Source organism: Bos javanicus, chromosome 11 (assembly GCF_032452875.1).
Source record: "Bos javanicus breed banteng chromosome 11, ARS-OSU_banteng_1.0, whole genome shotgun sequence".
NCBI lineage: Eukaryota > Metazoa > Chordata > Mammalia > Artiodactyla > Bovidae > Bos > Bos javanicus.
Genome location: NC_083878.1, coordinates 70,494,380 through 70,519,308, shown reverse-complemented (window position 1 = coordinate 70,519,308; position 24,929 = coordinate 70,494,380). Strand labels below are relative to the sequence as shown.

General features: G+C 52.5%; 1 protein-coding gene across 2 annotated transcripts in view; it reads right to left on the bottom strand.

Annotated features, from left to right (window-relative positions):
• The window catches only part of ALK (ALK receptor tyrosine kinase), a 734,697-nt gene that overhangs the window by 21,534 nt on the left and 688,234 nt on the right, over window positions 1-24,929 (bottom strand). Inside the window, exons 13-24 of one of the 2 annotated variants that reach the window (XM_061432943.1) lie at window positions 22,511-22,661; window positions 18,095-18,226; window positions 17,185-17,329; window positions 14,448-14,630; window positions 13,141-13,239; window positions 12,511-12,663; window positions 11,052-11,156; window positions 8,898-9,084; window positions 8,163-8,253; window positions 7,970-8,034; window positions 6,427-6,556; window positions 17-114 (exon numbers count right to left, since the gene is read on the bottom strand). In XM_061432943.1, the coding sequence (XP_061288927.1) occupies window positions 17-114; window positions 6,427-6,556; window positions 7,970-8,034; window positions 8,163-8,253; window positions 8,898-9,084; window positions 11,052-11,156; window positions 12,511-12,663; window positions 13,141-13,239; window positions 14,448-14,630; window positions 17,185-17,329; window positions 18,095-18,226; window positions 22,511-22,661 (1,539 nt within the window). Of the gene's footprint in view, window positions 1-16; window positions 115-6,426; window positions 6,557-7,969; window positions 8,035-8,162; window positions 8,254-8,897; window positions 9,085-11,051; window positions 11,157-12,510; window positions 12,664-13,140; window positions 13,240-14,447; window positions 14,631-17,184; window positions 17,330-18,094; window positions 18,227-22,510; window positions 22,662-24,929 lie in introns of those variants that run through there. The other variant, XM_061432942.1, reaches the window with a different exon arrangement.

Here is a 24,929-nt window from a genome sequence, read left to right as displayed (position 1 = left end):
GGTCACTTAGACTCACCGGTGGATGAAGTGATTCTCCTCTAGATACTGACAGCCGCAGGCAATGTCCTGAGCCACGTGCAGGAGATCCAGCATGACCAGGGAGGAGGGCTGGTTCTGTAGGAGACAGTAGTGACTGGCTGGTGAGGAGCTCTCAGGGGAGAGAAGGTCTGAAACGCTAGGCTCCCGTGTTCACCAGGAGGTCAAACGCAGGCTGGTCACCCTGGGGTCTTGGCCCTGGCTGCACATTCGCGATCACCGGTAGATTTATACAAATGCACATGCCTGGGCCTCAGCCCAGAACAATGACTCCACCTCTGTGCAGGCGCAGCATTTACAAAGTCACAGCTGCCAGGTGAGCGGGGCTGGAACCCACACCACAGACGTCCTGCCCCTTCGTGTTTTTTTCTGCCCACTCTTCCACCACTATCTTCATAAACATTTGAATACCCTAAACGTACAAACAGGCCTGTGAGGAAATCAAGGCAGGGTAGTGTTGCTTTAAAATGCTCTATTTCAGGTTCGATGCACGATACTGGATGCTTGGGGCTAGTGCACTGGGACGACCCAGAGGGATGGTATGGGGAGGGAGAAGGGACGAGGGTTCAGGATGGGGAACACATGTATACCTGTGGTGGATTCATTTTGATATTTGGCAAAACTAATACAATTATGTAAAGTTTAAAAATTAAATTAAAAAAAATAAAATAAAATGCTCTATTTAAATGCTTAAAAATATTAAAAAAAATTAACTTTCTTCAAGAAGACCTAGATCTGAAGTGGACTGAAAAAGCAAACCTTCCAGAAAATACTGGGCAGCTGAAGAGCCATCTCTGGCTTTCCTGCATGAAGTCCCTTTTGTGCAAAAGTGGCTGCCCGCCCCTCCTTGACCCCTCCCGGGATGCAGCTTGGCTCTCCTTCCCCCCGTCTGGTGGGGTGGCCAGAAGTCTTTCCTGAGGGCGGCGCCCTTCTTGGTGTCTTCTCAATTCCTAACCCCCCAAGTCTGCAGGCAGCTTCATGTGCACTGTGCTGCTCTGGGCTTGTTCCACCACATCCCCAAGGAAACTTTGAGGCTCCCGAGGCAGGGCCTTTGGCGTCCACTTCCATGGTCTCCAGCGTGATGCTTAGCTTGCTGCCGAGGTTCAGTGAACAAGGGGGTTTGTTGGTTGATCACAGCTGAACTAGGGTTTTCCAGAGGCCGCCACAGATCAGGGCCGCCCTGGGACTCTTTGGAGCAATAGCGTGGGTCTGGGGGAGGTTGCGAGGAGTTCGTCTGGGGCCTGCTTCAGTTCCAGGGGAGACGACTCAGGGAGGGGAACGTTTGCTGCCCATGGGCCATCAGGCAGTCCCTTACCTGCAAGAGGGCAAGTCCCAGGACCTTTGATGCAACATCCTGTGTGGTCAGTAGGCAAGCAAGGTTACCTCCATATTGACAATGAGAGGGCTGAGGGCTCAGAGAGGCTCAGTGACTCACTCCAGGTCACACAGCTAGTAGGGTGGAGCTGAAACTGCCCTGAGCTGGGCTTTAAGGGTTTGGATTGGGGGAGGCGGGATTCTAGGAGTTAAAATTGAGTTTCTTAGGATAGCATGTCTGAGAAGGGCTGGAGTTCCCGTGGACTCAGTGCATGGTACCCACGTGAGCACAAATACAGTGCACAGGGTACATTTCAGTGCTCGGTTGAGCTGAGCTGGGCTTCATCCTACTGGGTCCCTTACCGGCTGTGTGCCCTAGAGCTGACGGCGCTCCCTCTGTCCAAGCCACCGTGTCCTCGTGTGTGAAAGTGATGTGACACTCTCAGCCTCCCTGGTTGTTCTGAGGACTCATAGCAAGAGGAACAGAGTGAGCGCTTCACAGAGGGCTCTGCATTCATGGAGGGGGTTACTCCATGGAGGGCGCTGTGGGGACTTGAGAAGTGGCTCGTGTGTTTGGCTTCTCCCAGGACCTTGTTAGGGTCAGAAGTACTGGGCACTGGGAGAGAGAGAGTCCCCATTTCCTGGGGACAAGAAAAGTAATATATTTTTGAGAGAAATATTCATCCATCTTGCTATAGCATTAGGACTATCTTTTCTCTTTCCAGGAAAACTCTTTCTGTTCCTGCCAGACAGGACCATTCCTAGCGCTCATGGAGTCTCTTTGTGTCTTAGCCCCCATCACTCAGGACGCAAGGACCATTGATGTCTCAAATGCTCCATGAGTCTGCTGCACTGCAGGGGCTAAATCTTCTCAGGCATTAACCCAGGGGCCGCATTTATTGGGGCTCCCTGTCTATGGCTATTCAGAGCAAATTAACTGCGCCGATAATCAGTCTTCACAGAAGCAGATTGTCTGTAACCCAAGGGGTGTGTCTGCATGTCTGTGTGTGTGTGTGTGTGTGTGTGTGTGGTGTTGGGGGTCTGCAGATGCTGTGACCAAACCGATATTGAAAACGAGCAGTGCAGAGCATAGCCAGTGTGCCATCTGTATCCAGCCTGGGCAGAGAAGGAGTTGGAACCAGGGCTCTTTTTCCTTGATTTGCTACTGAATATGGCCCTTCCTTTGGCAACTTCAGGCAATTTTTATTCTGTCCAATACTCAGAGAGGATTTTGTCCAGTACCTCCCAAATCAGGCTGTAGGATGGAATTCAATCAAATAGGTATGGGAATTCCTGGCTTCTTCATCAGAGGAATTATCAGAGTCTTTGCTACATACTAGTGTGTATTGAGAATCAATCAGAGGGGAGTCTGTGTGGCTCTGAAACTGGCTTGACCATGGAGTTCTTTTGAGCATGCCTGTGAGTGTGTACCACTCAGGGTTCTGACATTCCCATCAGGACACTGTTTTGACCAATATCTTACTTTTACAGGGGCAAAAACAGGCCCACTGAAGTGAAATGATCTCTTTGCTCACAGTTCTTGAGGTGCTATTTCCAAAGGATAATGTATATACCGATAAAAGGCAGAATAATATTAATAATATTAATAATAATAATAATAATACTTCCTTAAGTAGCTCCTGCATTTAGAGATGAAGGATCACAGGACATGGGCGGGGGTGGGGTGGGCAGGGGAGAACTGTTTCACCAAGTGAAAAACAGAATAAGGATACATTTTTAAATTGATGGCTATGAGAGTAAGAGGGAAAGATGAAAGGAAGCAGCAAAGAATGAAGACAGGGGACACAAGATATTAAAAGTGGCAAAAACCCATTTTGAAAAGTGATGAGAATGGTGCTGGCCTCAGATTCCTGGCTGCAGACATGGTCAACAAAATGCGCTCAACGAATTGTGGAGGCAACATTAGTATTTAGCAAAATGGAAACCAAAGATGAAAACCTAAGCATTAGTTGCAATCAGAAGTTCTCATCTCCGTGCTGTGCTCTCTGGCGTCCGAGGAGCCGCCATGCATATGGAGCATCTTTTCCTGAGCCACTACCTACCAGACTACCATTCCCCAAGCAGGTGTAGAGGCTATAGTGGGCAATGACCGCCCCCTTTAATACAGAGATTACTGACTCCTTGATGGCCTTTGTCATTATGGATTGAATCAACTGATACTAAAAGATAGCTACTAGCCTATATCTGGCATATATTAAATCCTCAATAAAATTTTGTTCAATAAGGAGGGGGGTCTGCAAAATTATATTGACATCAAAAGGGTCCTTCCTTCTTGAGGTGGTGGGGTCCTGGGACCGAACAATGTTTCCTTCTGTACCCATGAATTTCATTTCCATGACAGACATAGTTGGCCCTGGCACCCATTCTGTCCTATGAGTCTGTGTATCTATCATTACTTCATATCCATGCATTATCTGAAGCCAGAGCCTCTTAGACCATCTCTGAGATTCTTCCATCCTGATGTCTATGGAACTGCTGAACCCCAGGGATGGCAGGAAGTGAGCACAGAATGTGAGTCTGATTCTGAGCACCCAGCTGGGAGCCTGCACACAGCAGGTTAAGCCTGGAGAGATGCAGGGGCTTCAAACAAATGAACCAGGTGGACCTCAGGCCTTTGAATTCAGTGAGTTCCAGCTTGGAGGCACAGCTTTGCCCATCCCCTCCTCAGGGTGTGTATGTCTCCAGCCCCTATGTCCATCAGCCAGTCCCTCCCTCCTTCTTCAGGATTTACTGATATTAGCTACCTCGGTCCACTATAAATCCTGCTCCTTTCTCACAGTCAACCTGGTCCTCACTCGCTAAGTTGGAGTTTGTGGTTCTGAGAATCCATGCGGGACACCCAGTAACCTCCCACCCACCCTGCTCCCACCCCGGCTGGAAATTGCTGCTACAAACACATTTGCATGGGGTCACTCTGGAGGGCTGTCATCTGACATTTCAAATCACCCATCATGGGCAGTAAGTACCTCAGGAAGGACCAGCTCATCTGAGGTAAGTGGGTGTGTAAAGGAGTAAGGAGGATACCTGGGCTGCCACCAAGACCTGGGAGCATGGTTGGCCAGGAGAGTCACACAAAGATAAGGGTCAAGGGTTAAAAGGAAGATTTGGTGGGGGGATCCTGACCCTTAGAAGCACCTCTCTCCCAAGTAGAGTTGACCTTCCCCTGGCTGTGGGCATCCCTGGGGTGGTACCTGCAGCCAGAGGTTGGAAGCTGGCAGCAGGCTCCCACTGCAGGCCTCCTTGAGGCGGCACTTGGGCTGGGAGGTGGTGGGAGATGTCAGTGATCTGTCTTCCTCGCTAGTGCTTTGTTCTTTGAGACAACATCCAAATCATCATCAAGAGAGATACCTTTGCCTGTGAGAGAGGTTCTTGGTCTTGCCAAGTGATGGGTTCTCAGATTCCCTTTACAAGGAAGTCACAATACTCTCCTGTCCTCAAGCCTCAGGAGTGTCCAATGGGAAACCCAGAGCTGGACCTTCTCCCAGAGAGTGACATCACATGTCATCTGCCGGAAGCACTGCTGAGATGCTCAGGGCATGAGGCTGAAGGCTCTGCTCTGGTGGGTAGGGGTGGGGAAGCTGAGACTGGTGCCCAGACCCTGGCAGAGATGCCTGTGTAGCTGGCGACCTTTGCTCTCAACCACCTGCCCTCACCTTGGCCCTCAGGGCTTCCCCACGGGGACCACAGGGATCAATAACATAGCAGGCTGGAGTGAGCAAGGAAGGAGGAGCCATGAGGCCTGAGTTCTAGTCCCAGCTCTTCCACTTCCTGTGTGACCTCGGCAAGTCACATAACCTCTCTGAGCCCCTGTTTTCCCATCTCCAAAATGAAGTGGGATCTGTACTGTCTACTTCATAGGGTGGTTTTGAGAAACATGAAAACTCTGGGGAGGAGGAGGATGGTGCTGCAGACGAGGGTTATCATGAGGTAGGGTTAGTCGTTCTCCCCTTCCTCCTGCCAGGGGTGCTGAGGTGCACACGCTCATCCTCTCAAGAAGTTAGATTGGATTCCTCTTAGATGGTCAGCCAGAGGCTTGCAGGAATGGTGTGGAGGCTCTTAAGAGCCTGAGTGAAGGTGGGAATTGGAGCAGGTGCGACCTTCTGAGGTTTCCACCACCATTTTGGGTCCATGTGAGGAGGGTGTTCAGTCCTGGTCTTGCTGTGACTGTGTGGCTGTCGGCCTTTCTCTGCTTTCCTGGGGGTGGGGAGGATACAAGTCTTCCCTGTGGTCCTCACAGTTCAGCAGCAACTTCAAGATGGCAGGTCCTAACTCATTGGGGAGGGTACAAGTCTTCCCTGTGGTCCTCACAGTTCAGCAGCAACTTCAAGATGGCAGTTCCTAACTTAGAGGGTCTGCTCTGCTCCAGTTCCCTGGGCCCAGGACCTCTTGAAGACCCTGGCAGTGATGGGAATGGACAGCCGGCCCCTGGGCTCGCCCAGTGTGCTGTGTTTTATAACTAGCTCTGACCAAGATGTTCTAGCCTGACCCTCAGAGTTCACATCGCAGATCCTCAGGTTAGAGGGGGTTGGCTGCCCTAAACCAGGTTGTCTAATAATCAATTGGGGGGAAGTGTGCGTGGGCCCACCTAGGTTTCTTCACCCCCACGAACTCTAGCCCTTTGACCATAACATGTATGCAGCACCTTCCTAAATACCTCAGCCCTTCATTTTGATTGTAAAACTACAAGGTCAGGAAGTCCCCATCTGAGACGAGGACACTGGGGTTCACAAGGGGTGGAGCAGAGTGACCTGCCCCAAGTCAGATGGTTGAGTGAGTGACACAGCTGGCGTGAAAGTCCCCCTCTGTGCTTGTCCCTAGTTTGGTTTTCCACAATCAGCGGGTCATAAAAATAGATACTGGCTAGAGGAGACATTGCTCAAGGCTTGGGCAAGCTCCTTCGGACCAGGCTCAGCCGTTGGATACCTTCTGTCCCTTCTCTCCTGCCCATCCCCCAGATCAGAGTCCAGGGGCTGGCCCTGGCTGCCCACCCTGGCTCCTTCCACCCCCTGCTCTGTATCCTCGGAACCCCCAATGGGAAAGGTGTTTCTCACTCACCGGACGAGGACGCGTCTCCCGGAGGAAGGACTTGAGGTCTCCTCCCGCCATGAGCTCAAGCAGGATAAATCGGGGCAGGGCTTGCAGACTCACACCAATACAGCGCACGATGTTCTGGTGGTTGAATTTGCTGCAGAGCGGAGGGGAGTAACCGAATTTAACTGAGCTGAGTCTGCAAAAATCTTAACTGGGTGAAGCTGGGTACAGAGTTATGTTTTCAGAGCCACATTATGTAAAAGCTTTCTGTAAATACGGGGAGCAGGGGTCCCAGGCTGGGCCTAAGCAGAGGAGAATCCGGTTGCTGAGCAGCTGGAAGAACCAGAGGGCAGGCCTGGTGTGGGTTCAACACGCATGGAGTGTTCTTGCTTGGAGTGGGGGGCTGGGGAGTGGGAGAGAGGGCTGTGCATAGGCACTGAGCAAGAAGGCTGGGATGGAGGTGGGCAGGGAGACAAGGGTGTCCAGGAGGCTGGCACCAGGACTGCTGGCCAGGATTCACAGGATTCTCGGAGGAAGGCCTCAAGTGGAAGCTGGAGGGCCTGCTTTCCCGAGGGCCTGCCTGAGACCTGCCTGCTGACTGCGTGCAGAAGAGAACAAGGAAGAGGGCCGCTGGATCCCATCATGGACTCTTTGCGGGGGCTCTGAGATTTGGGTTTTCTTGTTAACATGATCCTATGAGGACACATGAGGCAGTGGGGCCAGGGAGCTCCATGTGGGCACGTTTGGGCAGAGCTGATGGAATGGGTGACCGTGCACCCAAATACAGTGCTGCTTACTTAACTGCAGAGGAGGGAGACTGAGTGACTCGGGTCTCCTTCCATCTACTCTTCTACTTTCCAGGTTTTATTCAATGATCACTATTACCTGGGCAACCAGGAAATATGTCATTTAAGCAGGAGCTGAAGCTGCCACGTGTCCTCCTACGGACACAGCACATCACACATGCTGCTCTGGCCTCATTCCCTCGGCCGCTTCTGCCAAGGCCTCCCTAGCCTGTCAGGATGTTTGAGGCTCCCCGGTGCACCAGGAGGCCATGAACCTGGCCAGCTCTCAAGGTCGAACCTCTGCTGTCTGAGCCTTGGACACTGTCACTCCCAGTGGTGGGCCTCAGATCCACCAGCTGAAGGGTCGGGCCAGCTGCGTGGACCAGGGTGGGCACCTTCCATCACGTGGGGGCCCATTTCCTTTACTTGAGAGTTGGGAGCTGGGATGGGTGAAGGACCTGGTGGAAGAGTTACCTGGAGGAAGATTGTATTTTCCACTGTTAACAACCAGCATGCTCTGTTTCTTAAGAAAAGGGGAAAAGAACCAATGGGTGACACAGGGGTGCTGGTAGAAGGCCAAGTGACATTGACTGGGGCTACAAGATTCTTTTCCCGAGAAAACCAGATGGGGGCTGGTCCACTCTGGTAAGATGTGCTAAGGACTTCGGGGGGCGGGGAGGTCTCCAGTTAGAGAGGAGGGATGCCCTGCAGGACAACCCTGTTTCCCTTGGAGATGTGCCTGTTAGAAGTGTCTTGTGTCCCTCACAGGCTTGGGCCATTACCTGATGATCAGGGCTTCCATGAGGAAATCCAGTTCGTCCTGTTCAGAGCACACCTCCGGCAGCGTCTGGGCACAGAAGGGAGGGTGGGAAGGAGGAGAAGGCTGTGAGCCACAGAGGTCAGAGGCTGTCGGCAAAGGGCCGTGCTTACAGAGACCCCGGCCAAGGTCAGGCCCATGAGGAAGCCCCCTCTTACCTTTACAGCCACTTGCAGGGGGCTGGGGTCGTTGGGCATTCCAGACACCTGACCTTCATACACCTCCCCAAATGCGCCGTGGCCCAGACCCCTGTGCAGAGGAGAAGGTGTGATGAGGCAGGGGCACACTTAGAGGCCACTCACAGGAGGCAGGGAGTCACGCACACCCTCAGGAGTAAAGCTGTCAGTGTGGCTTTGCTCCGCAATCCCCAGCCTCTATTGCTCTATGGGCAAGAAAGGATCCAAGCCAGGCTTCATGACGTTGGCTGATATTCATTCCGTGAACACTTACTGAGTCTCTAATATTTGCCCGGGTCCTAGAGGTGACCAAGACATGGATCTGGTGGGAGAGGACAGATGGCTGGCAGACACCTCCTGGGGAGTGCTCAGTGAATGACAGACATGTGCAAAGGGTTCTCTGGGAGCTGGGAGGGGGAGGGGAGCAATGCTTGGGGAGGGGCATTTGGGTGGTTTTGAGGAGCACCCCATTTCTCCCATCTAGTCCTCCTGTCATTGTTCCAACCCCATAAGTTAGATAATTAAATAATTAGACCCCCAAATGGCCCTGGACATTAAACCTTCTCCCCCACTGGAGGGCTGGGGGTGCTCTGAGGGGTGGCTCTGCTGGCCTCTTGTTGTCGGAGGAATCTGTGGTCCAGGGATGACATCCGGCTGCCTAGAGCTCTCCCTTCCCTGCCTCCCCCACCTTCCACTGCCCTAGCAGACAGCACTCACCGGATGAGGGTGATGTTTTTCCGTGGCACCTCCTTCAGGTCACTGATGGAGGAGGTCTTGCCAGCAAAACAGTAGTTGGGATTGTAGTCGGTCATGATGGTGGAGGTGCGGAGCTTGCTCAGCTTGTACTCCGGGCTCTGCAGCTCCATCTGCATGGCTTGCAGCTCCTGGTGCTTCCGGCGGTACACTGCAGACAGATGGCGGTCCATACAAGGTGGCCTGGGCCAGGCCACCTCCTCCAGGTAGCCTTCCTGAATCTCTAGCTCCTCCGCTGGGGTCTAAATCTTTTTCCATCACTCTTAGTCATACTAACAAAATGATTATAGATGTGAAATTATACTTTTCATTGAAAGATTAAAGCAAATTAAAGCTTAAAATCATATGAATGAAAAGATTTATTGTATCATGCAGGGGCAGAGGCACATTAGCTTGGGTCCTCTGAGAAGCAGACCCAGGACAGAATTAGAAGTGCAAGGATTTCATTTGGGGAAATGTCTATGAGAGATGATCCAGGGGGAATCCAGGAAGGCTGGGAAGCTACTAGACTGTTTTGACTCCATGTGGAGGACAGGGTGAGGGAAGGTTGAGCAAAGACCCTAGATGGCCATTCAATCTAAAAAGGTTCCAGCAAGGCTGTTGGGAAGTTCTGGAGTCAAAGTGGGCCATCAGAGGAGTCCCACGCCTCCAGGAGAGGGCTTGCCTTGGTAGCTCTGCTCTGCCCAGGTGCTGCATGAGGCAAATGTGGCAATAGACTTGAGAGTACAGCTGGGGCTCTTGGTCACCTGTGTTTCCTACAGATGAAGAACCACCAAGCCACATAGCTGGATACAACTGCAGAGTGGAAGGTCTCTAAAGTGGCTCTAAGGTGGTGCCCGAGGACCTGAGTTCTAATTCCGCCTTTGATACTTACAAGCTGTGACACTGACAAGTGACATGTGACCTCTTTGGATCTCAGTCTCTTTCTCTGTAAGCAGGGACAGTAACGCCTGCCCTGTCTCCTAAACCTCCACTCCCCATCCCCTGGGATTGTGATAATGAAATGAATTCACCAAAACAGAATAGTTTCAGAGGGAATTCCCTGGCTGTCCAGTGGCTGGGACTCAGCGGTCTCACTGCTGGGCCTGAGTTCAATCTCCGGTCAGGGAACTTAGATCCCACATGCCGAGTAATGCAGTCAAAAGAAATGGTTTTGGAAAGTTCTAAAGAGCTCCCCAATACAAGTGACCACTATCACTGTTATTACTATATGTGAGAACATTCTGTATATAAGGCAAACTGCATGGGAGGTGATTCACAGGGTGGATTCTGCTTTTAAAGCTCATCCCCACCTCTTACGGGCCAGGGCAAGTAAGTCAACTTCTGTGCACTCAGTTCCTCCTCTATGAAACGTGCCAACTGTGATCACAGGGTTCTTTGAGGGTTTATGAACTAAAATGTGTTACTCACTCAGCGTGTGGTGAGTGTGCAGCAAGGTAGCTCTTGTCATCCTGCTCTTTGCAGGATGGTGTCATGGGAATCACAAAGGTCCACTGAGAACAGGGAATCCCTGTCCACCCCCAGACTCCCCCGGCCCCATGGGGCTGGCCTCAAAGTGCTGCCTGGAGGCTTTCCTTTCCTTTCCTTCTGCCTCCCCTCAAGTTTCTGCCCACCTACCCCAGGCATTTCCAGCAGAAAGAGCCTGGCTGGGTGCTCTGTGATGTGCAGATCAGTGCCCCTTGGCTCACAGGCCTAATGGGAAACACTGAGAAACCAGCTCTGCATTCTCTGTGGAGAGGGGAAGTGTGGACTGGAGGTGTGAACCAGACTAGAAGAGTCCGCTGAAGCCCATGTCTGATGAGAGCTAAACTGAGGTCTGGAGGAGGCTGGGGAGTGTGGGCGGTGGTAAGCTTTAGCCATTGGTGTTCTCCTCTGAAGACCCCTCCTTGAGCAGCCAGCAGGCTCTACACAGGGCTGAGGTTCAGAATCAGGGCTCCTAGGAGCCAGGAATGTGCTGGAGGCAGGAGAGGGGCTTCTGCTTTGGCTTGGGCTGTCTTCATTACCACCGCCCAGAATGACCCTTCAGCCTGAGATGGCACAGCCTGAGATGCCACTCTATTCTGCCAGATCTTCCTTCCCTGCCCTGCTCAGGACGTGCTGGGGCTCTGGGACACTCACCGATCATGATGCCAGAGAAAGCCAGGACGAGGGCGGCTACAAGGGCAGAGGTCACGACGGACAGAATCAGCGAGAGTGGCAGGTGGGGCTCCGGGGTGGGCGACACTGGAAGACAGTCCCCACAGGGCACGGATGACCACATTGATTCTCCTCTGAGCTGCCCCCACATCAGAAAGACCCTTCCCAGCCCTGGACCCACGGACTGCCAGCCTTCTCGGAGGATGAGGGCGTGAAGCAGTTTCATCCTGGTTTTACAACTTTTAACAGCTTGTGTGGAGAGGCACTATGTAACAGGGATAAATACCACAATCTTGACACTGATCTGAAACATCAACTGCGCATGACAGAATGAGGATGGAAAGTGAGCCAATAGGGGCTGTAGAAGTGATTCAGGTGCCTTGTGTGTGCGTGTGAAGTCGCTTTAGTCGTGTCTGACTCTGTGTGACCCTATGGACTGTAGCCCACCAGGCTCCTCCGTCCACAGAATTCTCCAGGCAAGAATTCTGGAGAGGGTTGCCATGCACTCCTCCAGGGAATCTTCCTGACCCAGGGATCGAACCCACATCTCTTATGTCTCCTGCAATGGCAGGTGGGTTCTTTACAACTAGCACCGCCTGGGAAGCCCTTCAGGTGCCTTAGTGAGTGAGTGAAGTCGCTCAGTCGTGCTGACTCTTTGCAATCCCATGGACTATAGCCTACTAGGCTCCTCCATCCATGGGATTCTCCAGGCAAGAATATTGGATTGGGTTGCCATTTCCTTCTCCAGGGGATCTTCCTGATCCAGGAATCGAACCTGCGTCTCCTACATTGCAGGCAGACGCTTTACCCTCTGAGCCACCAGGGCAGCCCTCAGGTGCCTTAGGTGACTACAAACTCAGTATGACCCAAAGATAGAGTGTGCCTGTCAGTTAGACTCTGGAGGCCGAATTGATGCTTTATCCACGAGAGCACTGGGCCAGCGCGTGGGAGGGAGAGCTGGGTGCATGATGGTACTGACCACACCAGGCACCGAGCCTGGTCCCGGACATGGCATTTCAAAAGGGATGTGAACAACTGCAACAACAGGATGGGAAAGAGACATAGACTCGTGTCCCATAGACTGGATGGAAATAAACAGGCTATTTAATCTGGAGGAGATTTGAGGAGGAAGAAGGCAGCATGCTCTTCAGACGCCGTGTTCAAAGGGCCACTACAAGCAGGGAGCCGAGGGGTGAGCTGGCCCCTTGGTGGGGATGTGGGGGTCGCATCCTGGGCTAGTGGTGGGACCAGGTGACTTATGACTCCTTCCCAAGCCATGACCCACCTTTCGCACACAGGTCCCTTTGCCTGTCATCTGAGCACCCATGCTGGGGGCAGACACAGTGTCAGGAAGTTTACAAAGCTGCATCTGAGGTGTCCCAGAACCATGGAAACTAGCTGTGGCTCAAGCTCTGTGCCCGCCCACCGCCCAGCCCCTTACCAATGCAGGAGACGCCATCCTCAGCCAGCACGGTCCCGTGGTCGCAGAAGCAGATAATCTTGTGGCTCTCGGGGTCCATGTGGCACTCATCTACCTCGCAGTGGCTGCAGTTTAGGTAATGCTTAATGTTCACTTCCCCGTGGCCCTCCATCACTGGTGACAAGGAGGAAGGGTCAGCCTCAGGCGGAGGCCACCCTGCACCCCACCCCGGGCTCTGCGCTTCATCTCCAGCTGCCGGTCCCTGTTCCTACATCCCACTGCCACTGGAAGCACTGCCTGTGCAGGCAAGCCCCTGATGCATCTGGTGAGCAAAACTCAGAGGACCTGTAGGCAGGCGGGAGGGTCCACACGAAGGACCCTTAGATTGGCTGCCACAGGCACAGGGCCCACTACTGTTGCATTTACCTAGGGCTGACCTGCCTGGAGTCAGTCGTCTTTTGTGAACGTATCAGATCACGCATTCTGATTTCCAGAAAACTTGGCGAGGCGACCACTAGGAAGACTTGCCTGCAAGGGACCCACGATCACACCTGTGTGTCCTGGACTCATTGAGTAGCCCTGGGGTTTCAGCTGAGAGGGAGGGAGCACTGGCCCAGGGAAGCGGGCTCTGCTACTTGGCAGAGGGTGTACCTTTTAAAGCCGGGGTGTACAGGATGCCCAGTGGGTTGATGAAGGAAACCCCGTCCTCCCCGTCCATCTCGGGGTCATTGTTTGAGGCTGCATTGCCACCTGTGGCAAACCAGAGAAGAGTTTAACGCAGAGAGGTGGGTGCCTAAGTCTGGATACACGTGCGCATCAGCGGGGTGAGCAGCAGGGTCAGGGAGGGGCCTTGAGGGCGGGGCAGTGGGAGGGAAGGGAGCTCATGGCACACAGGATGCAGTTGGGGCTCGGTTCTGTAGCTTCTGGGTGCGTGGGCCACTGTCTCCTCCAGGGCCACAGTCTCCTCTGCTGCTCTGCTGGGCTTTCCCAGGAAGCAGTCCATGTGATCAAGAGTCAGAAAAGTTCTAGTCTCCCCAGGCTGGGTTGGCCCCTTGGCCCCTCTTCCAGGACTGCCTGGGGGGTGGTGCTCCTGTCCCATCCAGTGAGGGTTGGGGCAGGGGGATGGGCCCCTGTGCCTTTAGGCTCCTGTCCCTCCTTTCAGCGGGGCTTGGGTTATCTTTGGGCTCCCCGCCTTGGGCTCCTCCCACCCACCCAGGGCTTGGAAAAGAAGAGCATCTGGTTAACACAAACATCTTACACACAGCCTTAAAGCAAAACACAGACAGTACATCACAGCGCGTGCATGCATCGTTTCCTAATCTGGGGGGCGCTGGAGCCATCATCTCCCAGCCTCTCAGCTTCAGAAGGCTCTTCTGCTCTGCTCCAAAGCCCAGAGGAGAGCCAGGGCCAGGGGCCAGCTGTGTGCTGAAGGGCTGGGCTGGGATTGCCCATGGCTGCTCTCAGGAGTAGCCCCCATCAGTATGGGGAATGGTGCCCCTTCTGGAAGCTGGTGGGCTGGGGTAGGGAAGGGAAAGTAGGGAGTCCCTGAGGCCAAAAGCTGCAAAACAGGCCCTCGGGGAGCTGGCTTGGCAAGGGCTGTGGCCAGGCCATCCAAAGGGAGGAGTCTGGCCTCCAGGGTTCTCATGCGTCCTTGGGGGTGGCTCAGAGAGGAGCCTGGGAAGCCAAGGCCCCTTTATCATCAGCTTTGGGGAGATCAAGAATCAATGGGATCTTGATGCTGTCCTGCCAAAACCTTGAGGCAGGATGCTGGCTCGGGAGCCAACACCCTACCTCTGGCTCGTTTGGCAGGCTGGGAGGAAGGCGTGCATGGTCACATCACAGTCCACACGTGGGGCGGGCCAGGGGCGGGCAGGCGAGGGCTGGGGAGAGGACAGGGGAGGGAGGTGCCTAGGACTAAGAGGGGAGGGAGTGACACCTTGAACACGAATCATCTTTACCTATATATCCTCCGCCTCCTCCACCGGAGGAGCACCCCCCTCCACCCCCTCCGAAACCCCCTCTTGTCTCCCACCCCCACTTCTTCATGGCCTGGGGGCAGGAATGTCCTCCGGTGGCACCTTCCAGTAAAGATTTTCCAGACCAGAGCAAGGAAGTGTTATCACTCCAGCCACCTCCACCACCTGTAGGCAGAGACAGAGAAACACCTAAGTAAGGATTCTGGCTGGTTCGGGCGGCTGCTGGGTCTGGAAAAGAATGCAGGACTTCTGTCTTCCAGGGGTGCTTGTCCCTATGCAGCGCCCAGGGGGTTTGTCTTCAGTGGGGCCTGGGGCCTTCAGAGTCCACGGCTAGAAAACCAGGCATCTGCCCTTTGCTGGAGGGAGACCTGCTCTGGCCACAGCTGTGCATGTCCAGATGGAAGCGGGCCGTGTACCCCTGCTTCCTGTCAGGCCTCTGGCTCAAAACCCCAAACTGTGCTCATTAAGGGACAGGGGTGGTGGGGGGGACAGGCGGCATGACGACTAAATCTGTTCCTCTGCCTTCCCTCTGGGCCTGCCAACTCCTGAAGCTCCTGGCCTTCATGTGGTTAACTACTTCTCATCCCAACAAGAACAAGGACCAACTGTCAACACCCCACCAAGGTCACAGCAGTGAAATTCCTAGCAGCAATCCTGGATTAGGCACCAGATAACCCAAAGGGCTATAATTGTTTACTAGGCAAGAGCTTCCCTAGGCTGAGCCTTGGTTTCCTCACCTGTAACTTGGAGATAACGAGACTCGCCTTATGGGGTGGATGTTAGGATCAAAGGAGAAGGGGAGTGTGTGAGATGTTTTATAAGCCACCAAGTGGAGGGATCGTTGGACATCTGTGAGACACACACTCATGCAGAAGGCCTCACACCCCAAAGCCCAGGCAGGGTCTTGCCAGCGGCGTCTAAGTTGCTCTAAGGTCAAGAGCAAAGAGGGCTGGAGTCAGAGGCGGTGATGCTCTGGCTACAGGGGCAGCAGCTGGAGCTGTGCTTCCCTATGCCTGGGCCTGTTCTGAACTCTTGCAAAGGGTCTGTACAGAGCTAGCTTGATTGCAACTTTATCTTAAGGCCACAGGCAGACCGTAATACATCTCTCCAGAGACCCTTGAAACCCCAGGATCCCCACTTTGTCTCCCCCTATTGTTTCATATGACATTTCATGAGGCAGTTTACTCCCAGAGACTCCAAAACCCTTTCTGCTCCAGCAGAAGGTCGAGGGCGGGAACCTAGAGAAATAACAGTGCCTGCGTCTGCTGGGACCGTAAGGGTTCATCTGCCTGGACACGGCTCAGTTCTTCGGGAGAACTCCTGGCCAAGGTTCTTCTGGACCCAGAGGGGGCAGCAGAGGAACGTGTAGGTGGGGGGAAGCTGCAGACAGGGCTGACTCTGGTGCGAGCAAGAGGGAGACAGGTTTCAGGAAATGAGGTCAAGGTCACGAATAAGCTTGGGTATAGAACAGGGATAACCAGAGCCCTGGGCAAGTCATGGGGACCATCTGCCAGTTCTGGAAGCAGCAGGACTTCAAGAATCTGGCCTCCCTCTGCCAGCCGGAGAGTGGGTGTGGGCCTGTCGAGGCTCTTGTCTATGTCACGTGGTGGGGGGAAGGCCCCCTCAGCTTCCTTAGCGGGAATCGGGCTCTGCTGGCTACGTGGGGCCATGAACTTAATAAATTAGGATGAGATGAGCCTGAAACCAAGTCTGCCCCCCAGCACCCTACCCTTGCATCCTGCACATCCCAGCCTTCAAGCAAATGTGTGGAAAAGAAAACAATGGGCGTGAAAGTAAAAACACATCAACAACAGTGTTTTAAAAAATGGATTAAGTATGAAACTGTTTGGTCATCCTGAGGGAAAAAAAACCCCTACAACTTTCAATGAGCTTCTTGACACTTCTGTAAAATGAAAATAATATGTCTGGAAAACCCTACAGGACTGTTTTGAAAAGAACATGCATGATAGATGTGGAAATGTTTCGTAATTTATTAAATGCTGACTGACATAAGGGGCGCTGTAAATATCATTGGGGTAATTCCCCGCTGTGGACACAATGACTGTTTCTCCTTCCTCTTTCTCTAGCCATCTCTCAGTTGAAGAGAAAGTTTGAGTATTTTAATTAAGCTCAAATCTCTAAATGCCTTCAAAAATCCTCCCTCGGTCTGAGTGTGGAGAAAAGAACACTCAAAGATGAATGGTTGACTTCAGAGGAATTAGGGAATTCACATCTCCTTCAGAGCCTTCCCCATCTCTGTGTGACTGGCTCTCACTAAGGAGGCAGACAGCCCTACCATGGACAGAGATTTTCTTTCCATGTGAGGAGTGTGTGAGCTGGCAGCCCAGGGCCTGGAAGTACAAACAAACCACAGGGACCTGGGAGGCTGACCCCACTCAGATCTCTTCCATCTGCTCATATCTAGTTGCATTTGATAAATCCCAGGGAGGGTTGGGTTGGCAGTCAGAACGCTGCCTCCTGTCTCATTTTGTCAATGACCTTCTGCAAGTCCAAACCCCACACCAGCAAGACGGCCTCTGGATTCCCAAGGTATGACCTGTCTTTCCTCTTTTGATCCCAGTACCAATATCCAGAGCTCCCAGCATCTCAAGGGCCCACATCTAAAGTGCCCACAGGTGTGTGATGGTGCCCAGCCAAGGTGACGCTCACACAGTCCTCGGGGACCATTCTGGGAGAGGCTGGGCTTGCAGAGATTTACCTGCAGCTCCAGAATTGCCGTTCAGCCCTAGGACTGAGGAGTTATTCTCCAGTCTCTCTGGGTGGAATGTGTCTGTTTTGGCCCCATAGGCCCTGCCACCACCGCCGGCTGCAATGATCAGAGGCACCGGCACGCCATCCTTCATCTGCCGGGAAGAGACATTCAGAGATTGAGAAGCTGACCAGGGCTCCCACCCTGGAGACCCCTGAGCCATTTAAATGCTTAAACATGTCTGAGTGTCTGCTGGGTAGTGGGTGACATCTCGGTGGTCCGAGGGCTCCCATCTCATGTTACAAGAGCCCATGAGCTCTTCTGTCCCCTTCAACCCCCAGCTCCTGTATCAGTCCAAGTTCGTAAATGAAGCAAAAGCATCAGGAGATATAAATGTCTATGAACACTGGGAGGCGAGGATCATTCTTTGGGGCTGTTTATACCGCCCCTTTCCTGAAGCGCTTCTCGAGCCTCAGGGATCTGGGAGCTGGTGCTCAGGGCAGGTCTCTTTTCTCTCCTTCCTCTGCATGCAGGGCTCTCTGCTTTGACCACACAACTTCAAGATTAAGCCCTCAGCACCGCTGGCCCTGCAGGAGGACCCAACAGGAAATCTTTGTCTATCTTTGATGATATCAGAAAAGTCCAACTGAGGACACAAGAGGGCACAGTGGGACCCTCTGGGGCTCTGAAGCAGGATGATGAAGGCCTGCGTAGTGAAATAGGGCTAGGACATCAGCATGAGAAGGGCCTGCCCTTTCCTGGACAGACAGGGAAGCTTATATCCCTATGGGTCTCCACTTCCTCAACTTTAAATGGAGCTAAGAGCACCCAAGGTGTGTGGTTCCTTGGTTTGTCCTGAGGATTCAAAGCCAGGACGCAGAGAAGGCACCTGCCCTGGGAAATGGCGCACAGACCTCACCTTAAACACGTAGGTGGCTCCTCCCCCTCCTCCGCCCCCTCCTGCCCACTCGTGCACGCTTTTGTTCACGCGGATTTCTTCTTCTATCACGTTGTTTTCTCCAATGCAGACTTTCTGGATTAATCGGTTTGTCTGGAGAAACAAAAATACCTCAGGTTTGTGCCCAGGGTCCTCCGCCTCCCAGCAGACAGACCTTCTATACTAAAACATAGGGTCTGACCATCTCTCAGATAGCTTATGGTCGAGTTGAGGAGACAAAAAATACACATGGATAACTGTCACTCTGGGAAATATTGGAGAAGGACTACAGGGACCTCTTAGACAGAAAATGCACGGGAAGTTGAGGAGGGAGAGTGAAGCTTTGTTGCTGGACTGCTGAGCATGGAGGACTGCCTGGGGGAGGTGGCATTCAGTTGGGCCTTGCAGGATGTAGAGCTTTTTAAACACTGAGAATGGGAGAAAGTTATGACATTGCAGGGGAGGAGATCAGCAGGAACTCAGAGGGAAGGCGCTAAGTGGGGGTATTTGGGGGAAACGTGTAAGGAGTTTCTTCAGCTCAGAAAAATCCATCTTAGGACAGAGAGGTGGTCCAGGACGACTTGTTAGGACCCTGTGAATTCTGAAGAGGGGATGACAAAGGCCCCATGAGGTAAGACAGGGCTGGAGGGAGTCCAAATGGGAGTGGGTAGAGGAGGCTAAACCAAACAGTCAGATCATGGCCAGAAGCCTCAAATACAGAGAAGGAGCTGGACTTCATTCTCTAAGCAGTGAGAAGCCATTGAGGTTTTTTGAGAAGTTGCAGTTTGAAGCATCATGTAAAGAGAAAAAAAAAAAACAGTGGGTAGCCAAACTTGGATTTTATTCCACCTGATGCAGACCTAGGCATCTGGGAGTCTCTGGGGACATGCTGGAAATGCCTGTGACCCAGAATCCTGGAATCCCTGAACAAAGAGGGTGGGGTTTCAAGAAGAGCTACTATGCTTGTAGGTCACATCAGCTGAGATGAACTCACCACACGTTGGTCTGACCTCAGAGGAAAACGAATTTTCTTTCACTTAATAGAAAAAAGGCCAATAAAACATCAAATTTTCATCAAATGTGGCTGGGTAACCAGCCAGTGGACATGGCAATTCATCTCGAGCCACTCCTTACGCTAAAGCACTCAGGGGTGCCAGGAATGAGTACTAGAGAAATTTCCAGATAAACAGCTGAGATGCAATTTGTTTTATGGCATTTTGGATTTAATGATGGAAATAATTTGATATTTTCTAGAGTGGATTTAGTGTGCTTGGAAGGCTGTGAATTGCTATTGTAGACAGCTGACATTTCTCCTACGTACATGCAGTGCTGGTCAGGGCTGGGGTGGGGGCAGAGTGGCATGGAGTCTGCTGGAAGGAAACCCTGCTAACTGCCACCAGGGGGAGGCCCTGAGATGCTGGGGGCATTCCCTGTGGGCAGAGCCAGGGACAGGGGATGGAAATGTGTGCTGCCAGCCGGGCAGAGCAGAGCAGAGTTCAGGGTCCAGTCTAGCTTCCTGACTGGAGATTTGCCGGCCCATCTGCTGGATCTGCCTCCTCCATAAATTGGGGAGCTGCCCAGGGTGCTAAAGAAGGTCTGTCCCTCCGCCCTGCTCCTTTTCCTCCTGTCCTTCGTCCGGCAGCAGTGGGGGCCCCCACCCCTTGGGGAGGCCCTCTTCTTCTGAGCAGAACTTGCAGATGGCTGGAGATCGCCGGAGGAAGCAACTGGGCCGAAGGACGGCCTTTTGGTTTCCTAGAGCCCAGACTCATGGCCATGCCTCACTGCCCTGGGTGAGGTGACCCATTGATTTGAGTCTCAGTCTGCAGCTTGCTGTGCCCACAGCAGCATTTGGAAGAGATCACTTTTCCATGATTTGCTTTCTTTTTCTGACTTCTGCGAGGTCCTGAATACATTTGAAAGACTTAGGAGCTGGGTGAGTGTGGGCTGACTCCTCACAATATTTGCCTTGGGAATGATGGGAGTGGTGGGAACTGACTTTTAGACTGATGGTTTTGCTGTCCTGGAGATGTTTGGAAATGTCTGGGGGCATTTTTGATTGTAATTTCTGATGGATGATACTGGCCAGGGATGCTGCTCAACAGGGTGTAGAGGCCAGGGATGCTGCTAAACAACCTACTGTGCACAGGATCGGGACTGAGGAATGTGTGTGTGGGATGGGAGGTGGGGTTCCAGCAGCTGGAGCCCATTCCAGGCTCTGGTTGGCCAGGCACACAGGAAGAGCCACTCCATGCAGCACCAGTAGAATTGCCAAAACCTGAAGTTTAATTCTTAGGGTCCACTTCATTCTCTAGAAGATCCTCTCTACACACCATTTTTCAGCCTTGGGAGGACCAGAGATTGAGGTGGTGCTTGTACAAGGTTTTCTCCCTTACTCAAATGGGTCCCTGGGGGGAGCGGAGGTCTGGAGCTACTGGGAAGACTAATTCCTTTCCCCATGCCCATGCTATGCCCAACCCGATCAGAAGAGGAGGCTATCCTCTGTCCCTGGCTTCTCTGAAACTTGCCCGGCATATCCTCAAAGTCTAAGAGCAAGTAGATTGATTAATGGGGCTTCCCTCGTGGCTCAGACAGTGAAGGATCTGCCTGTAATGCAGGAGACCTGGGTTCGATCCCTGGATCAGGAAGGTCCCCTGGAGAAGGGAATGGCAAACCTCTTCAGTATTCTTGCCTGGAGAATTCCATGACAGACCATGGGGTCGCAAAGAGTCAGATGCGACTGAGTGACTAACACTTTCAGATTGATTAATAAAATGATAAAATGCAGCAATCCAGAGGAACAAGTAGATTACAACTGAATTAAAAAAGAAGGATGAAGTCTTGTGAAAAGACATAACTGATTACGATCCAATCAAATAAAAGTCCCTTACAGAAGTGAATGCAATCTTTTTGCTTAGATGAAAGAACTACATTAGCACTCAATAAATTCCTGTGAAAATTACAGCAGCTTGTAATTTAATGACTTAATATATTATATCAGGTTGGAAAGTCTTGATTATAGCTGCTAAATAAAAGGGTCCACGCGTTTCTCAGGCACGAGGCTGCACCTGTGAAGCTTACTCCTGCTGCTTCGTGTGGGGTTGGGGGTGGGACCCTGTATTTTACCCCTGGCTCCCAGCCTGACACCTGATTCTTAGGAACCCTGAGGTTATTCTGTGGAATTGAACTCATCACCTTTGTTACCACTTCTGTCTTCCAAATCTGCTCTTGAATAAATTTCTGGAGAAGGAGCCCTGTGTCCTGGTCCCAGAAGCTGGATCCCTGCCCCGGCCTCGCCCGGTGCAGAAGTTCACCATCAGATGAGGGTGTGGCCTGCCCAGTGTGGAGATGCCCTGTGGAGCGCTGAGTTCCCATGTGGAATAGCCAGCACTGCTGCGTCTTGCCGCCTCCAGCACAGGCCAGAGGCATGGCTGCAGCTTTGTTAGTTCTCACTGTCTCCCCCTGCTGGTCACCTTAGATCACTACTGGCTTTCTTAAGTGCTGCCCTTGGAGCGCTCAGTGTGGACACCCCAGTGGGATCAGGAACCAGAAGGAAGGGCTGTTTCGGGCTGGAGAGGATGACACCCTAGCTAGTCTAGGGTGGTATGCTATAAGAGGAAAAGGGAGAAAGGGGGTAAAAACTGAAACCCCAGCACATTCGGGGCATCAGAAACAGGAGGCAGAGTCTCTGTGAGCATTATGAGTGACTCTGGACAAGTCCTTTCACCTCCGTGGTCTCCACTTTCTCATTTGTGAAATGGGGTTGGGGGAAGTGGATTACATGATATTCCAGCTCTGATTCTATGCTTAAGAAAACTTAAATTAATCACACAAATAATATGTGAATGCATTCTTTTTCTAACAATATCAGACATTATGGACAAAGTATCCTCAACTCTAGTCCCCGCTCCAGAAGCAACCACCATTGTCTGTGTCCTTCAGAACTTTTTCTGTGGTTTTATATACATATATTGGCTATGAGTCTGTGATTTCGAGCTGAATAAGACATGTTTGGTCTGGCATTTTCCTGTTTATAATGATACGGCTAAAAAAAACTATGCCCTTGCAAGAAAGCTTAGAAAGGGGGCTTTGACTCACACTTGTGCTGAGAGAAACAACCGTTTGCCCATTTCAGCAGAACTCAGGACTTCAGTTTTAAGGACTGCTCATGAAACCCATGCCTCAGCCTCCATCCCCATACGGATGTGCAGCGCCCAAAGCCACACCACCCACTTTCTTAGGCACTGGAAAGGGAGGAGCATTTGCAGGCAGAACAAGGGGTGAGTCCTGCCGTTTTTGAACAAGAGCTCCCTGATGGGGTGTGTCTGGCGTTGGTGTCCCTGAGGGACCTGCCTGGGTCCTGGGGAAGGTGGAGGAGAAACTCCCACGCTGGGTACTTACGCTGGGGCAGGCGTCTTCCCCTTGCTGCCCGACCAGGATGTACAATGTGTCGTCCTTCTCCAGGTTGAAGATGCCCAGCACAGACACGCCGTGGGACCGCATCATGGTGTTCTTCCCACCTTTCCCGCCAGCCGCCCCATAGCCGGAGATGCTGCAACAGGACAGAGCGCATGGGCTCCTGCCATGGGGTGTGAGGACCGACTCCCTTCTTGCCCACCCCACAGCTCCCAGCAGGCCGAGCACACTGCCCTCGCGCTGGAGGGCTGGCCCCTGCATCAGCCCACGAGGTCAGCAAGGAGGGTCCTCTGTCTACTGTCAGGAGAGGGCTGTCAAGTTCAGAGAGGGACAGGAAATCGCCTCATTCACAGAGCTAGGAGGATAAAGAACTAGTAAGGGGTACAAGAGAAGGAGAGGGAGGAGGAAGAGGGAGACAGAGAAGACAAGACAGGGAGAGTCTGCATTAAGGTGGGGTGTTGCAGTGATGGTGTCCCAGATACCTGGAGTTTCCTATTATGGATTTCTCTCCCTGTCGAAGATCAAAGGACTCATGTGGTCCACCTTAGACAAGCAGCTTTCCTGTTCTTCATCTATAAAGTGTTCCTGAACGTTCCTGCTCCTCATCGATAAAATGGGGATGAGAAAAACCTACCTTCTAGCCTGTGTGTGTGGTGAAGGGTAAAGCAATGAGGTCACGTCTCAGAATTGTGGCTGGCACATAAGAAGCACTCACGGAGTATTTGTTATTATTCTTACTGATGGGAGTAGCAGTAATTGACTTGGTACAAAGTTTTAAAGTCTCCCCACAGGCTCTAGACACAAGGAGTCCCACATGGAATGACTGAGGAGAGTGGTGTTTACGAGCACAGACTGTTTATTCCCATCTCGCCAGTAACTCCTTCTGGAGCCATGTGTGTGCAGAAAACAAACAACCAATCGTGATGAAAATAAAACCAGAGTGTGGGGATGCAGGGGTATTCCTGCTACCTCTGAGGCTGTTGAGATGAAGTCAAGCAAGGATGGGGGACAAAGAACGCAAATGGTGAACTGTATGAGAAGAGCAGCGTGCCATGGAGACAGTTCCTGTGCCCACTACACGTACCTCCCCAGAGACTGGCTGCCAGGGAGAGGGGTCTGGGGGCTTTCGAGTCCCTGCATATTCAGACCCAAGGTCTTTTATGAAAAGCTTTGAGGGAGAGCTGCAAGGTGATTTTGTTCACATGCACACGTGGTGGCTTCTCCACCTTTAGTTCTAGGAATGTCTTGTGTTCCCAGCATGGGAGGGGGCTCCTGGGGGCTGTCCTAAGGCAGAACTTAGGCCTGTTCTGCAGAGACAAGGCTGCTGGGCCAGCTGATGGCTGACGCGGCAGTTTAGAAGCCAAGATCTCCGTAGAGAGTGAAGGAGAGTTGAGCTCATCTTTCTGTCTCCAGGGCCAGCTCCCCTGCGAGCTCGTTGCACATTGGTGTAGGGTGTGTGCCTAAAAGGAGATGGGAGATGGGCTCCAGGCCCTCTAGGGGCTTACAAAGAAACTGGGGAGATAGAGTTATGACCAGAGAAATCTCCCTGTGGGAGTGCTGAGACAGGGGAGGCAAAGTGGAAGCACCGAGGGGCTCTGGGCCTCCACGCCCAGAGTGGACCATGTGTGTCCCCTCAGGGTCCCAGATTCTTCCCTTGTCAAGGAAGAACCATTTATTCCTCTCCAAACGTACAGGGGCATGGGGAGGTCAACGTCAGGAGGAGATAATGGTGTGAAGCCCTGAGAAAGCGGCAGCTCTCTGTGCAAATCGGGGCTGTCAGGTGCCCGGGGCCCAGGAGGGGCGGACGACCATGACAGGCATGGCGGCAGCAGTGCTGGGGTCCTGGCTGCTTTTGGGGGGGTGCGGGGTGTGCGTTTGAGGTCTGCTTTGTGATGGAGATGAAGGATGGGTAGGACTCTCAGACAAGCAGAAAGAGGTGGAGGGTAGCAGTCAGGCTTGTGTGAGCAGAAATGAAAAGGGAGAAAAGTCAGGGGGCTGGGGTAGGGAAGAGGGGGCTGGGAGGTCTGCAGAGGGAAGTAGGGCCGATTCCTGACCATGTGCTAGGCGTGAATGCATATGGCATCCTCCTCAACCCCCAAATCCAACAGCCAAAAGCCATACACAGGAGCTGTTAGCGATCTCATTTGACAGATGAGGAAACCAAGGAACAGAGGGATTCACTGGACCATGCAAACCCTGGTCTAAAGCTCCACACTTCCCCTCATGGAGGCCATCTGCCCTCCAGCATGCTGCTGAGGGTTATATGGTCTGAGAAGCGACTGGCCTATCCTGACTCACTCAAATTGTCTGCCAAACCCTCGGTCCCAACCCATTGGAAACAGAAAGGTGATGAGGACGGTTAAAAAGGCTGAGGAAAAAGGAAGGCTCATTGGTGAAAGGAAAG